Source organism: Xyrauchen texanus, chromosome 21 (assembly GCF_025860055.1).
Source record: "Xyrauchen texanus isolate HMW12.3.18 chromosome 21, RBS_HiC_50CHRs, whole genome shotgun sequence".
NCBI lineage: Eukaryota > Metazoa > Chordata > Actinopteri > Cypriniformes > Catostomidae > Xyrauchen > Xyrauchen texanus.
Window position 1 is genome coordinate 25889288 of NC_068296.1, and position 16444 is coordinate 25905731.

Genomic DNA, 16444 nt, shown 5'->3' on the forward strand with positions numbered 1-16444 from the left:
ATGTAAATTGAAGGCTTTTGGTAAATGTTTTGACAGTCGCCAGTGCAATGTGTTACCTTGAGTGTTCCTCTCAATAGTCTGTAGATAAAACACTATTTTCTTTTGATTGCTTTCAAACACAAAAGTTTTATTCCAAATGTCTGAGTGATGTGAATGTCAAGATTAAATAGTTATAGATTATGATTCATAATGAATGATTCATTATAATACCTTGCATTAGGATAGAAATGCTATCACAATCAACACACAGTCTTGAGTTTTTGCCGCCTCCCTCCGTGTGTGGTGGGCAGGCCCTGCGCGATGAGCGTTGCTTGGAGCTCCTCATACTTTGAAGTTCACAAGTTGTTAAACTTTTCCTCCTACCAGTATTTCAGTGGCACTTTCTTGATTAACTTTAGGCGCTCCAGTGTGTTCATATTGCCACTTGGTGACGTGCAATGGCTCCTTTCGGAAGAAACTTTCTAAAAGCGCGTTTGAAGAGCAGGTATGATTCACTCCTATTTCTTATGAAAATGTTCTTATGTTATAGCCTAAATAAATATGCATATTATTTTAAAAGGGCGTTAAAATACAAATGTTTTTCTGGTTTTGCTCTTTCGTATTTGTCTGAACCGTTCACAATGAGAAACGCGTATAATAGCCTAATCATAGGTTAGTCGGAGTACTGTAACTCACATCACTAACAACAGAACTAGCTCTCGCTAAAGGGTTCTACTACATGGTCGCAGAGAGTCGAGTTACAATGCTGTTGTTGTTCTGCTTCCAATGGTGCCTCTAGGATGCAGGTATCTGGCGTTAAGTAACGTCAAATGAGTGTCTTCAAATGAGTCATTTTCCGACTAAATATTAAATCCCTTATGTCGGACTGGAGAGTGAGTAGCCTATATAAGCGCATCTGGGTTTGTGCTTGAAGAGAACGGGAATGACTGAGCTTTGGTTTAGTATACATTTTACTTATTTGTTTTGTTTTGGTCTTAAATTATTGAATCGTGTTTTCACGTTTATCTGCCTCCTCCTGTTGTGTGTTAATATAACATAATATAATACTTATTATATACGTGATATATATATATATATATATATATATATATATATATATATATATATATATATATATATATATATATATTATTCTTAAATATAAGCAAACTTGGCTGAAGTGGAGAAGGATCCTGTCATCGACACAACCATAACTGACTTCAAAGTCTTAGACTTCTAAATTGTTAATTGTTCAGAAATAGTGTTTGTTGTGGGTCAGATTAAAGAGATTTGATAATCCTTTTAGGCTATGCCATGAAGGCAAGACAAGTTTTATGTGGTGTTTTTCCAGATATTAGATGACCCATTTTTGTATAATTAGAGAAGGGGTTCAATCCTCTACAGTATATTTATGCATGTAGAGGGAATAAAAGCTGCCAAAAATAATGCCAGAAATGCAATTACTTTGCAAGAATTCTTGTTGGTTTTGCCAGTCTTTTAGCAGTTTAAACTGGAGACTATTTGAGGGGTGATTGTGCTATGTTTTATGATCCAGTAAAATCACCTTTAAAGCACAAGCCAGCTGCAATTATCTGAAATGTTCAGATGAAGAACTAATCAAAGGTGATCTAACTCAGTGTCTGCTTTATTTCACGTGGTTCATAGAGAAGAATGCCATTCTAACAGCTGATTTATAAATGCTTAATGCTTTAATTCTTAGATTGACTTAAAAAAATACATAGATGTATGCTTAAGTAATTATCAAGCTTCACATAACTACCTCAGCTACCATAGTGTGGAGTATTTCAGTGCAAGGAATAACATCACTTTCCAAAAGCCTAAATATTGTTATCATTACAAAATTTTAGCTTTATTACTTTAGTGCTATTGAGACAAACTGCTCCAGTTAGAGATGTAATGGAAATGTTTTGTCTTCTCAGTGATAGGGGTCTTCCTGAAAATCAGTGAACCATAAAGAAAAAAACATGATGTTTTCCTAACATCATAGTGTGAAAATGTGACTTATGAATTCTTCTCTTAACTTTAGTCTCTCTTACTTCTGTATCTCTGCAGTTCACATTTGGCCACTAAAATCTCTCTGCCCTCTCAGACTTTTCTTAATAAATCAAATAACACAGCCAATATCCATATAATACTATAATAATTTAAAGCACAGGGGTCGGAAACCTTTTTTCACTAAGGAGCCAATTTTAAAAATTTTTGGTTGATTTGGTTTTTTCGAAAGAGCCAAACCACAAAAGTTACTATTTTCAAAAACAAGTTTTTCAATAAAATTAAATGTTTATATTGACCATAGACTACTAAAAAACAAACAAATATGCAAACATTAATAGGTAACATGTTGCAGTATGGAATTGAGTACACGTGTTTGTGCGGGTCTCCTAAATTTACTTCATTTTACAATTGTTCATGAAAAATGTAACTTCACTTTTGGGCTGGGCGATATGTAAAATAATATTTTAATGATAATCACATTTAATGTATCGCAATATGTAATTATATGGTCAACCCCCAAGGTCTGTGAATATTTTGGCTTTACTGATTTTGCTTTAAAAATATAATTAATGTATTCAAATGGCACTTTAAATGAAATGAAAAAGCAATTAAAATAATGAAGGGATTAAAAAAACTTATATATAACCACCTCCCCAAATCCAAACATTTCCCCAATGGCCCCATTTGCCATCAGGGAAGTATCAGTACACAGCAACAGGTGAAAAATTATTTATAGCCTACAAATTAAGAACTAAAGACAGTTATAAATGTAAAGATAATTATAATGATCATCATAATAAATAAGCCTAATAAATTCTGCTTAATGTGTGTTCTTATCGAATTTGTTTGTATTGCGTTTGTTAATACAGTTAATGCTGCCTAAAGAAAAGAAAATAGAACTACATTTTAGGCTCAAGGTGAACGTGTCTTGTATTACTTTATGATTTAATCACATTCGTCTTTGTTTCTTTAATACAAAGATGCCTGTATATATTACTCAACCTGCAGAGTTGTGTTCACAATGTGTAAGAGTGAACTATTCAGTGGAAATAAAGTGAAATTCACAGTATATCACGAGATGATCGGAGATAATTTGCAGCATTCTCATAGACAACATTATTCTTGCAAACAGTTTTCAGTCGAATGAAACAGAGAAAAGGGAGTGATAACTCTTTACATGCGCTTGTTCCACAAGACAGGGTCCTGCTGGACGCATCTGAACAAACAGCGAATCAGATACAAGCAATGACAGCATTTCTTTTGTTTGTTTTTATATAATAAAAATATAATAAATTGTCTTCAAGCATGTGTCTTTGTGACTAACAGCATTTCTTCTCATGTGTCACTCCAAGACATCTTACATGTCATCCGCCAGTTGCGGATAGATGAGCAAAATTACTCACGCATGAAATAAATTTGGACGAGGAGCTTGTGAACTGGATTCAGCCTTGTTGCATTTTGCCAGTGGTGGGTGCTATATCACACCCTGGGTGCACATAAAAAATAGCAAACTTTCATAAAATCAGCTCGTAGAAAATGCTCTTAACAGCTAAGATTAATAGTTATTTGGAAACGAGGCCCAGAACTCTATGCATGTGCATGTCTAGGAGAAGAGCATTCATTGCACTCGTGAACAGTTGAGCTCACTTCACATATTATTCAAATCAGACGCACATTGGTGGCTTTTCTTTAGGCTGTTCTTCAATATATAATCGCACTTTTTGTCAAACGCGTGACTTTGTATCTAATTTCTTGTAATAATCACTCTGAGAAGTCTTACAGGTCGCCCTCTACAGTGGCTGGTACATCAGCAAAATACTTTGCATGATTAATTTCAAGTCTTGTTCACCAGGAGTAGGCTGTATGAAAAATTTGGGAGAAAGGAAATCATAACAGTGTCTATGACTTCAAACTTTGCAATCACACCCACACATTCTGCAGGAAAATTATATCTAGAAAGCTTTAAACAATCAAGTGTTGTTGAATGGTGTGACCCCCAGTGAGCCACTTGATTTTTAACAAAGACCCACTTGTGGCTTGTGAGCCATAGGATCCTGACTCCTGCCCTAGCATATTTGTGTAAAGTACAAAAGTTTAAACTGGGTTTATGTTCCTTGTCCGGACACTATATTGTACCTGTAAGGATACAGCATGTTCTCTGTATTACTGATCATGTCTGTAACACATTTTTGTATAGCTTGTTCAGTTGAGAAGCAGCGTGTTCTGTTCTTTTCACCTTCATTGTTATCCCACAATGTGTCTGGTGTTGTAATTATGAGGCCACAAGAGATATATCTAATCTGCATTTTCAAACACAGCTTTGGTGTTAATTTTAAGCAATTTATTTAAATAGACCACCACAAAGATTTCTTCTTTGCCCGTAGATGTACCTTCTGTGTAGCAAAGACACGTCTCAAATGTTTAAAACATTCACAGTAAAAACTTTTGTATTTACAGTATTTTACTGTACTGAAAAGACATAGAGTACAGTTTACATATTTATTTTATTTTTGGTCAGCTTTTCTTCATTTGTTTGCAATATATCCTTGGAATGGTATTCATATTTTTCCATTGCCTCACAATACATAAACTTGGTGGCCGGATGTATGTAACAGGATGCTGCTGGTCACCATTGATTTTCCCACAAGACAAACACAGGTGCTTCCATCTCTCCTCATTTATTTCCTGTACTCATGAGGATTTTAGAAAAGGCCAAATAAAAAAGGCAATTTCATGAAAACAATATTGAATTCAGAGTATACGGTTGTTGATAACTTTTGTAACTTAGAGTAAATCCATTTAGCAAACTGTATTACAATTATATAGTATGTGAAGAAAAGAATGTTGTGTTCATCAGTTAAGTGTGAATATTTGCATTATATTGTAGTATATTAAATAGTTGCGTGTAGTGCAGCTGACATGTTTGCACAAGCTATCATTTTACATGCTTATTATGTAAAAGCCAGGGTTGCACATTTCTTTTCTGATGTCATTAACATTATGTCATATGCAATTACTTGCATAGGTGTGTCTGTGGCATTGACTGTGAAAAACAGCATACAGTTATTAATATCATACAGTATCAACCATGTGCAAATCTTACATTTGATCTATGGACTTATTTTGGGTCTAAGAGATTAAGTTTAGCCCTATGAAATATTTTTTGTAATTGTCTTAGTTTGTCTCCATCAAGTGGTTTTCTGTGTGACTAGCTCAACTATTTACTTTTGCTTAGGGTAGCAGGGTCCTCAAAAGATTAACTAACCACTCACATTGTTGCATACGTAATGCATTCTTTTGAGGTCATTCGTCAAGATGCACAATATACACCAACTGTATTTTTATCACCTTGTGGAAAGCAAAATGCCAGTATATCAGACCGAAAGGATCTTGAAAGGATAGACAAACAAACGGTTCTACTGAAAACATTTCTTTCTGTTTCACTCTGGAAGATGATATGTAGCAAGACATGGGAGCTCTCAGTTATAAAAGAGTCAGGTTTAAAAGCTGAGACTTGGCATTGGCCTTGCCTAAAGGGAGAATGTTAACAGCAAAGAAGTGACATTGATTTAATATCATTCTAATTTGTCTTTGATCCAGAGTTTTAATATACATCATCTTTTTAAATGTTAATATTTAAAAGGAAAAACACTATTTCCTCCTTCTGTTTGCAACTTTGCAATAGATTTTAAATCACCTCTACAATAGTCATAATATTTTTTTCTTCCCATTATTGTTGTTGCCGAACTGACATGATTAAAGATGGATTAATTTGATGATCACAATGCAAAAGAACTAAGAGAATAAATTAGTCATGCGTAATGTTACTGTGAGAGTGCACAGACTGAAAAATTATGAAACAACCATTTCAGATAATGGAGGTTAGGATACATTTGTCTTGAACAAAAATGAACAAAAAGCATTTGCCTTCTGCTCTACTGAATAATATTGCCATTTAGTGTGTTATTTGTGGTACGGATGTGAATCTGTCATCAGCATTATCATAGACTGTTAAAAAGCATAGTTAGTCTGCCTATATCTGGACTATATACAGTATACGCTGATCAACCACAACATTATAACCACCAGACTAATATCGTGTAGATCCCCCTTTTGCTGCTAATACAGTGCCAACCTGTACAACCCCTCACCAAAATTGTTTAGAGTGGTTATCTGAGTTACCGTAGACTTTGTCAGTATAAACCAGTCTGGCCATTCTGTGTTGACCTCTCTCATCAACAAGGCGTTTCCATCCAGAGAACTGCCCCTCACTGGATGTTTTGTGTTTTGTGCACCATTCTGAGTAAACTCTAGAGACTGTTGTGTGTGAAAATCCCAGTAGATCAGCAGTTACAAAAATACTCAAACCAACCCATCTGGCACCAACAATCATGCCACAACCCAAATCACTGATATAAAAATGTTTCCCCATCCTGATGGTTGATGTGAACATTAACTGAAGTTCCTGACCCGTATCTGCTTGACTTTATACACTGCACTGCTGCCACACGATTGGCAGATTTTTTTTTTTTAACAATATATATATATGCTACCGCATTTCAAATTGGATGTTTTATAATGAAGCAAGGAGACCCTCAAGTTTGTGCATTACAGTGATTTAACCAAGGTTAAGGGGTTGAACATGATGTTAAGTGAAGTGTCTAAACCATAGTGAAATCATTGTAACCTACATTATTGCTTATGCTACAGTACGATGCTAAATTATTCTATTGCTTTTTTGGCAGCAATAGCAATATGATACATCGGTATGCAATAAAGAATCCAACATATTAGTAATAATAATAAGGAATAAGTAATATAGATCATTAGCCTAGGCTGCAACTTGGTCCATTAATATAGAATCAAGCATATGTGCCATTACAGGTGTGTGTAAATCAGCTGTTTTACAACAGGTTTTAACATTACTTATCCTATCAGATTTTATAACCAGAACTATCTATTTTATAACTATCCATTTTTTGTTGATTTGAGAATCTAATCAAATGTCATTTAAAGATATATACTTGTGGCTATGAAATACACTTGTGGCTATGTTTTTATAAAGTGAACACTTGCTATATTCTTTTATCAGGTCTAAGGTTGTAGAAGAAACTCCAGGGAAAGAAATCCAGGTGCTGGTATGTCAGGAAGAAAAAGTAGTCTGTGGTGTGATCAAGCACACAACCTGTGCTGATGTGGTTAAGGCTTTATTGGAAGACCACAAGACTCTACCAGAGAGTAAGAGGCTCTTACATGGAGAACCTAAAGACTTCTGCATCTTGGAGAGGTGGAAGGGATTTGAGAGGGCTTTGCCTCCTCTCACTCGAATTCTCCGGCTATGGAACGCTTGGGGTGATGAGAGACCTTCCATAAAGTTTGTCCTGGTAAAGACCAGTGAATTTGTGCCATCATCCAAGGGAACCAAGAGGATGTCAAAGTCTCGGGGAGTGAGATCTAAGAGACGGGACCAGGGACCTTCACAGTACGCCAAGACCGTATCTGCAGAGAAGCAAAAGCGCATGGTGAAGAAGGCCTTTCGCAAATTGGAGAAGATTCAGAAAGGAGAGATATCAGAAGGCTCTGAAGAAATCAACAAGTTGGTGCAGTTGATCATCTCCCAGGACCAGACCATCCGGCAACAGATTCACAATATGCGCAAGTTAGATCTGGATATTGAAAGTGTGGAGCAACAGCTGAGGAACAGCCCCACACCCTGCTCCAGCCTCACAGAGAGTGCAGACGGTGAGTCGCTGACCCCGTCCATGTCCCAATTTGAGGACCAGCTGCAGGTGTACATCTACACCAGTGATGGAATAGAGCAACTAAAACTGCATTTGTGCAGACACCAAGAACTCATTGACCAGCTTTCTCAAGACATTGAATTGGAACTAAAGAGCAGTGCTTGGATCTCTGATTCAGATGAATTGAAAGGAGCTGCAGCTGCTAGTCCAGAACTGGATCTGAAATTAGGCCTCTCCTTGTCATCCTCAGATCTTTTAGAGCTAGAAAGCTTACGCAATGAACTTGAGTCTAGCATGCGAGCAGGGCTCTCGCTCTATGCCCAAACCCATGAAATCGAGAAGGAAATACAGCAGAACAAAACAGCCCTGCAATCGCAGGACCAAGAATACCAGCATCTTGTTGCCCAACTCAGTGCACTGGAACTGGGGGCCTGTCCAGACCAGTCAAGCTCTGTATCTTTGAAGAGCCAGATCAGGGCTACTGTCTCTCAGCAAACAGTCAGCAAAGTGAGACAGACATGCTCCCCTACAGATGCAATAGACACTGATTCAGACACTGGAATAAGCTCTACTCATAGTCAGGACTCACTGTCCACCTACATGGACAGGTCACCTCCTCTGGACACAGATGTTTAAACAAGCTGGACAAACAACCAAACTGAACAAGTATGCTTTAATTCATACTGCATTTAATGACTCCAACAAAAAGCACAATGCATAACAACCATTTATTGTGCCGTTAAAGTTACAAATATATTACATAGTAATAGTGCAGCTTTGGAAGCATATATAAAATTGACTGTTTAAGTGAATTATGTCTATCGTCTTATGTTTTTTTTCAAAATGATTAGAACTCATATTCTCTTAAAGCCCAAATTAAATATGTGAAAGTCTTTACAAAGTTTGACAAATTTCCACAAAAGAAATAAATAAATACAAATCTTTTGGGTTCAACTATAGAAAGTGACCCTCTAGTTTTGTTTGAATTTCAAAATTATTCTGATGATATTTATTAAGCCCAAATGTTCCACAATTTGAAATCAACATAGTGTACTTTCATAATACTTTCTTCCTAATAATGATGCACTTACAAAAAAGCAACCAATTGGCCCGGTTGCTAGGGAGGGTAGAGTCACATGAGATAACCCCCCCTCGTGGTTGCTATAATGTGGTTCTCGCTCTCGGTGGGGCACATGGTGAGTTGTGCGTGGATGCCGTGAAGAATAGCGTGAGCCTCCACACGTGCTAGGGCTCTGCGTTAACATGCTCAACAAGCCATGTGATAAGATGTGCAGATTGACGGTCTCAGATGCGGAGGCAACTGAGATTCGTCCTCCGCCACCCAGATTGAGGTGAGTCACTATGCTCCACAAGGACCTAGAGCGCACCTGGAATTGGGCATGCCAAATTGGGGAGAAACTTGTGATGTGAAAAAGGCCTGTCACTTTGTTTTAAGAAAGTGAACAATCTGTGAACAAATTGTCCCTCATTCCATATTTATGCAATACAAAGATATTGATGTATGTCAAAAACATGTAACATGATTCCCTTATCCCGTTCCAAACTCAATGTTATCTTTTTTCCGTGGTATGTTATTTTCCTATTAAAATCATGGTTAGGTTTAGGTGTGGGTTTAAACTTAGGAAAAAACTAAAAACATTGTTCATTGGTTCATTTATTTTTTTCTATGGCAGTAAAAGTTGTACATTATTTGTACAAGCCCACATGTACGATTTCTTAAGATTTTGCCATCTCGTACCATTTGTTAAAACTTGTCATGAGACCGGGTTGTTTGAAAAACTGGCAGCTGTTGTTGCCAGAATAATTATATAAAAAAATACAGTAAAAATGTAAACAACTTTACAGAACAACCTTTACATTTTACAGTTTAAAACGGTTGTAATTTCCATGACCATGTCACTGTAAAAAAAAAAAAAAAATTTACAGAAAAAAACATAAACTCGATATTAACCTTCTGAAACTGTAAAAATCAGCTTTTCACTTTATAATGTTTTGTTAATTACTGTAAAAATGAGTTCACCAGCAGTGGCTCTTCCATAAGCAATGACCAAAACACATGTAGAGACAGTGCTCAGTGTCACACACACAAACACATCAGGGTAACACAATTTCAATTATGCAATAAACATTAACTAAACTACAATAAATATAAAACAGAACACCCCAAAGTACATAACTGATATTAAAAATAAGAAGAAACATAAATATTCCCATAAAACAATGAAATAGGATGGGTCATGCAGGGAATTGCGGGAATGCCCGATTATAGTTTTTTACTGTAATTTTTACAATACTTTACTGTAAAAAGTACATGTACTCACATGTTAAAAATAATGTCAATTTTTTACATTAATCATACAGGAAAACCATAATTTTTACAACATTTTATTGTAAAATAAATACTGTATTGTCTTGTAAAATATATAAAAACAATCACTATATTTAACAGTTAGTATTTGTTAATCAGTTAACATTTTATTTCTGAAAATTGCAGACATTTTTTACAGTGTACAGAGTTTAGTTATCTAGATTAGCTAATAAGACATTTTACCCTCAAGACATTTTTTAAGAAAATAAATTAATGCTATCTTTGTAAATAGGTCAATAGCATTATAAAGATCAAAGAACATAACATTGTTTTATATTAAAACTTCATACTTTCAAAATGTACAGCAAAAATGAACACAACTGCACAGATTGCAAACTATAAAGATAATTTATGATGTATCACATATGAATGCATAATTTATTGTTATCTTTAAAAAAATATATTTTGAATTAAAATATACTATATTCAAATGTATTATAAACTGTATTACTTTGTATTTTCCACCACACCGAGAGCTTTTTTTAGCACAGCAAATGTGATGTGATGACATTTCCTCCAATGTAATTGCAAAGATGTGTTATCAACAGTCATTTCTAGTGTGGCACATTGTAACTTGTTCACTGAAAGTTGTGGTTTCACATTCCCCTTGCAGCTAAAGTGGTATATGACACTTAGAGAAATAATCAATTTTCATGCTGGTACAAATGCGGAATATATTTTAGGAAAACTTTTGTACATAGCATTCATCAGTGCCAGTAAAGTAATTTTGCTTCAAGTAATTGCCTAATTTCTCCTTTCTTTAAAACTGTGAACAGACTAAGAAGCCCCATTAGAGTGTGGTCTCATTACTACATTGAATTAATGCATGGTCTTGAAAGCCAAGTTCCTGAGTGGTGACAGCATGTTACACCGTTGTCGTACAGCATGACTCATAACAAATGGGATTTTTAAAATAAAAGTTCCTTGTAATGCAAAACAAGTGGTTTAAAAAAAAGCTGCATTATGCAGGAGGCCTTGGTTTTTCAGAGGGTGTTAATGAAGCCTTGCTTCATTGGATCCATCTGAGTGCTGGCTTCGCACTGAGATAATAACCGAAATCTCCTTCGTTAGCTCTGATCCAACACAACATCCACTGCAGGGTGTAGGCAATACAAAGTCAGAAGGCTCTTTAATGTCTTCACTGGCAACATCATGACTTGTTTACCTCCGCTGTCAATTCAGGAGGAACCAGAGTGCTGCCAGGACTCTGCCACATTACAAAACGGCCATAATTACCTGGGCGAAAACAGCAATTACTGACTTTTATCTCTCTACTGCAGTGTTTGTATTTCCAGCACTAACAATTACACGGGCCAATTCTACAGTAATTAAACAGCTCTTTAAGATTGTGTAAGGGAAGGTACCACAATGAACTTTCAATTACGATGACAGTAGTATACTATCAGGCACTTTGGATTAAAATGAGGGTGATGACATCATAATAGGGGGCTCTGATGTAGAGGAATTCAGGATATTTGCATGGGTAAGTAATTTTACCCCTTAAGCCGTCATGTAACAAGACACTTGTAGTTTCCTTCACTACAAGGAGCCTGTCCAACTCACGTTTCATAAAAACATATTGTGGTTTCCTTTTTCACAAGGATTATCTTGATCAATACAAAAAGACCTGCCTTGACATTTCCTGATTATGTTTTTTATTATTATTATTATTTCCCCTTAAATCAACAATTTGTAAGTTAATGTTGCACTCATAGATACCAATTAAATTTGAACTTGTACCAAAAAGCTAATAAATTAATTTTAGGATCTCTTTTCAACTGAGTCACTTTATTTTCACCATTGTTCATAAACTGCAGTGTGGGTGAAGGGTGTGTTCATAGGATTACAGAAACCACAGAAATGTCAACTTGACAGCAACTAAATGTTCCTTGGTTTAAATCACATAATTACATGTTGAAAGCTGTAATGTCTTGTATTCATTTTTAGTGGACATGGACATGTTATACAGGAACCAATCTTTGTGTAAATGACTAGCTAATTTAAAGTTGTTAAGCACAGTACAGATTATAGTCGCTTAAAAAGTCATCTAGGTTGAGACAAGTTTATTTCATAAACAAATGTGATTATGTTTTTAATTGGAACAAATTATAAATCACTATAAACCCTAATAAGTTACCAGAAATTAAAAAAAAATGTAGGCAATTAGTAACATCCAATTATTAAGTTAATAAACTCCCAAGTTTAAGTTAATAGAACTTAATAGCTAATAGAGTTAATAGTGACTTTGTACTACACATGTATGTTAATTGCTCAACTTCAAAACACTCAGTAAGCTAACTCGAACATTTCAATGGCACTTAACTTGAAATATAACTCTTTGGCTGAACTTGAAATTACCATGTAAACTCAACCTAATCACTTCAAGTAGAGAGAACCTAACTAGATAGAACTAGAGAGAACTAGAGAAGTAGCTAGTACAGTGAATTTCAAGTGCCATGTAAAACATGTTGGGAAATAGAAATCACCTGCCCAGTTTCTGTTTTTTAATTTAGTTAATTAAACTTAAAACAATTCAGGTTACTTAAAAGGTGTCAGTTTCATGAACTGGAAAGAAAGAGAAAGTTCTAAATACTTATCAAGGTTAATTTATTTGAACTTACTGTATGTGTAAGTTCAAAAGAATCTCAAAAAGAATATATATACATACATATATATATATATATATATATATATATATATATATATATATATATATATATATATACAGTATATATTATTTTGAGCATTAGAGTTTACAGTGTTTGTGCTTTCCCAGGCATGTCCATGTTTATGTTTATGTAATTTTCACAGCACACAAATTTTAAAGATTTTTCAGCCTAAAGATGTTTGTATCCTTGCATGTTTAAAGCATTCAGGTGAAACTTTTTGCTCTTGCTAAATTGTGTCAGGGAACAGGTTCATCTTCTTTTTTTTAACTCATAAAAAATAACTGCTCAAATGAAACAAGCTTGCCGTTCCTCTACCGTGCATACACCTGGCATGTCTGAACATCTCCTATGGTAAAGGGTAATTGTCTTAATAAAAGCAGTTAAGAAGTGTGACGCCATCTGACCAACCATGAATTAAAAAGCTTCTTATACCACTGGTCTGTTGGATGCTTGATTCTGATTGGTTGACAGACGTTCTAAGGTGTGCAATAATTTTTTTTAAGGAAATGCACGACTACAAAGTGGTTACAGGTCGTGACCGAATAACGGTTCCATATCACTTCGCCAAATTATTTCAGTTATTTCAAAGAGCCGTACAGGTTACTACAACAAAATAACCAAATAAAAAAAAGACATTGGTTAAGTACATCAAATAAGAATGACAAACAATGTCTATAATATCCTAAATTAATTTAAATTTAGATTGAAAAGTGTCCTTGGGATCCCTCTCTTTCTCTCTCTCTTTCACTCTCGTCTCACCCACAAACACTGTACATGCTACCACAGCAAAATAACCATATAAACAAAGACATTGGTTATAGAAAATCGGTTAAGAATGACAAACAATGTCTATAATATCCTAAATTAATTTCAGTTTCGATTGAAAAGCGTCCTTGGGATCCCTCTCTTTCTCTCTCTCTTTCGCTCTCGTCTCACCCACAAACACTGTACATGCTACCACAGCAAAATAACCATATAAACAAAGACATTGGTTATAGAAAATCGGTTAAGAATGTCAAACAATGTCTATAATATCCTACATTTATTTAAATTTCAGTTGAAAAGCTCCCTTATCTCCAACAAGTAGAGCCGTACCCCTGCGACTTGATCATTACAACAGTTTCTATTATACGAAATAGCGTAATATGTGAAAACCTTTTATGTTTCAATGTATTTCGCCCTAATCAGCCTCACATAGCTATAATGGAAAGCACCGCACTACCCCTCCCCCTCTCTTTCGCTCGTGCATGCACGCACACATGCACACGCACACATAAACTACCTTGTTACTCCAATGCCGAAAAGAAGCGTATCCTCTGTTGATAGTTCCAAAACTATGGCGACACTCGGTGCTGCTGAGAAGAGCTTAAACTTACATCTTGGCGATTTTGAAGTGAGGTTACTTCTAAAGGTAATCCCACAGGCGACTCTCTCAGTTTCTGAGCTTCTCCCTTTTGATCCCTCAAAAACAAACTCACACAGCAGCATAAAGTAAAGTAAAATATAGTAATGTAAAACTCAGTAAAGCAGCGCAAGCATCACCATCCTCCATTGCTAGTTCTAAAGTGATGTTTTTAAACTAGTAACAAAGGCTTGAGCTGTATCAGAGCAAGACGCTGAATCCGTGGTGGAAGAAAGTAGTTCCACTCACAAGAGCGTTTTAGGAACAAAAAACAGAAAATGTCTTGAGATAAAACCTTGAACTATGTATTAATGTGTGGTAACCATGGTATAAGTGGAATAATGGACTCCATCCTGTTGAACTCCGCTGCGCGCCTTGACCGCATTACCACCTCGGTTGTGCATTATTTTATAATAATTCAACGGTCCATCATCAATTATTCCTTACATAAATAATACCAAAAAGCAACCATGTACAGTGACATGTTTTTTGTTCTTTGTTTAAATTTTGTAATTAATTAATTACACAAATTTGTGTCAGCTCTCATTAATGTTTTGGTTATTTGAACTGTTGAAAGCTGGAGAGAAGATTTATGTACAGAGATCAGTGATTTCATTTGATAACAAAGCCAAGCCCTCAGGGTTGTTATTCATGAGCAAACAATCTTGCTGTCCCAGGAATAGAGAAAAAGCAGCAATTGAGTTATAGTGCAATAACTCTATGAATTGAGGGTTGGAAATCTAACATGCATGGACTAAAAGATAACTTTAATTTTGATTCTTTAATAACAACATGCACTCAAACTGGCATGAACCTTAACTTTTTGCAAAACCTGATGATCTATGTTTTCCCAGCATGATTTGAAAATGCTCCAGAGTGTGCATAATGTGTGCATAAAATGTAAGCACGGAAATATGACTATTTGTACAAATGAGTGAACAATGTCAAAAATGTGCTTACATTTGATTAGTGACCTTGAAATAGTGCAGCATGTTCAACATCTTATTCATTTTACAACAAACTTTAAAAAAATTCAAAATGCTAAAACTTATTTCCTTTACAGCCTTTATTTTGGTCCCATTTTCAGTGTGGATGCAGTCTTTTTGACCTCAATGTTCACATATACTCAAACCTCACTGGGGTGGTCTAGTATAAGCATTCTTCAAAGGTGATGGTGGGTCTGAAGCACCCACATGTCTCTAATTCATTCATTAGAAGCATTTGCCACAGGTGTTCTCTAAGGCTCATCAGCAAACCTGTTATTATAGCACCACGTCAGAGAGAAGAGAGGTGGTGGTGGTGTTTTGGGTTGAGATTGTGAGTATTGTAATATAAGTAGAGAGGAAGAATATAGATTTGGACATTTGCTAGACAGAAACAAATACCTCTGGGAGCCCAGAATTTGACAGGCAGCAAATCTCGTCTCGGAACAAGTGATCAGAAGTAAATATTCAAATATGCTGGTTAACCAGAAGGATTAGGACAGTTGTCTGGATCATTGCCATGCAATGTAATTTAAAGCAGAACATGTTTAGATGTATCTCACCTGTTCGAACGGCACTAACTCACTTATTCTTGTCTTTATTAGTGCGGGTCTGAAAAGGAGAAAGTTGTACTCCTTCCTCTTTGATGTTTTTACATGGGTTTGCATAAAAGAGAGACATTTTCCTTTTCCCTTCTCATCTTCCCTCCCGGTCCTCATAACCCTTGTTTATTTTGCTGATTAGCTGCTTATATAAACATTTATTTTGCCATATCACACTCTGTGCTTGAAGCCTGCTTGAAGCTTGGTCCTCCTCTTTCCTACTCAACCAATTTCTTCCTCTGAGGCCCCCACTGACCGCCTTGTGTGCGGATAAGCTCTGATTGCCTACAGCACAGGGAGTATATCCATACGGCTAATCAGTCTAAAGCCATGACCCAGTAGTATTAAAAGCAAATTATTTCCTATTGTCTTGTTTTTCATACTGCTGGTTTCACAAGCCTCACAATCACATCAAGGCAGTTTTATTAACTTCAATAGAAAATTCATATTATCATTAATGACTAATACATATAAAAGATGAAAATTTCTTCATTTTTCTAAATCTTTTGATACACCCAAGATCAAAACCAGAGAGAGTATACTCCACTGAGTGATTGCACGAACACAGATGCTGGTGCTTTTGTGACACCAGGTTCACTCAGAAGTGTCTGTGATGAAGACTTTGAACTGAGGCCTTCACTCTCACCCCTTGTAAGGTTTGAA

The 16444-nt window shown here is 35.7% G+C and overlaps 1 protein-coding gene across 4 annotated transcripts in view; it reads left to right on the top strand.

Moving 5' to 3' along the window:
- Window positions 1-332: 332 nt before the first annotated feature.
- The window catches only part of LOC127661398 (ras association domain-containing protein 9-like), a 65269-nt gene continuing 49157 nt past the window's right edge, over window positions 333-16444 (top strand). For 3 of the 4 annotated variants that reach the window (XR_007972757.1, XM_052152065.1, XM_052152067.1), the window contains exons 1-2: window positions 333-484; window positions 7088-8402. Coding sequence is in view for 3 of the 4 variants with exons in the window: in XM_052152065.1 (XP_052008025.1) it covers window positions 438-484; window positions 7088-8372 (1332 nt within the window). In the remaining variant the exon portion in view is untranslated. Of the gene's footprint in view, window positions 485-7087; window positions 11851-16444 lie in introns of those variants that run through there. The other variant, XM_052152064.1, reaches the window with a different exon arrangement.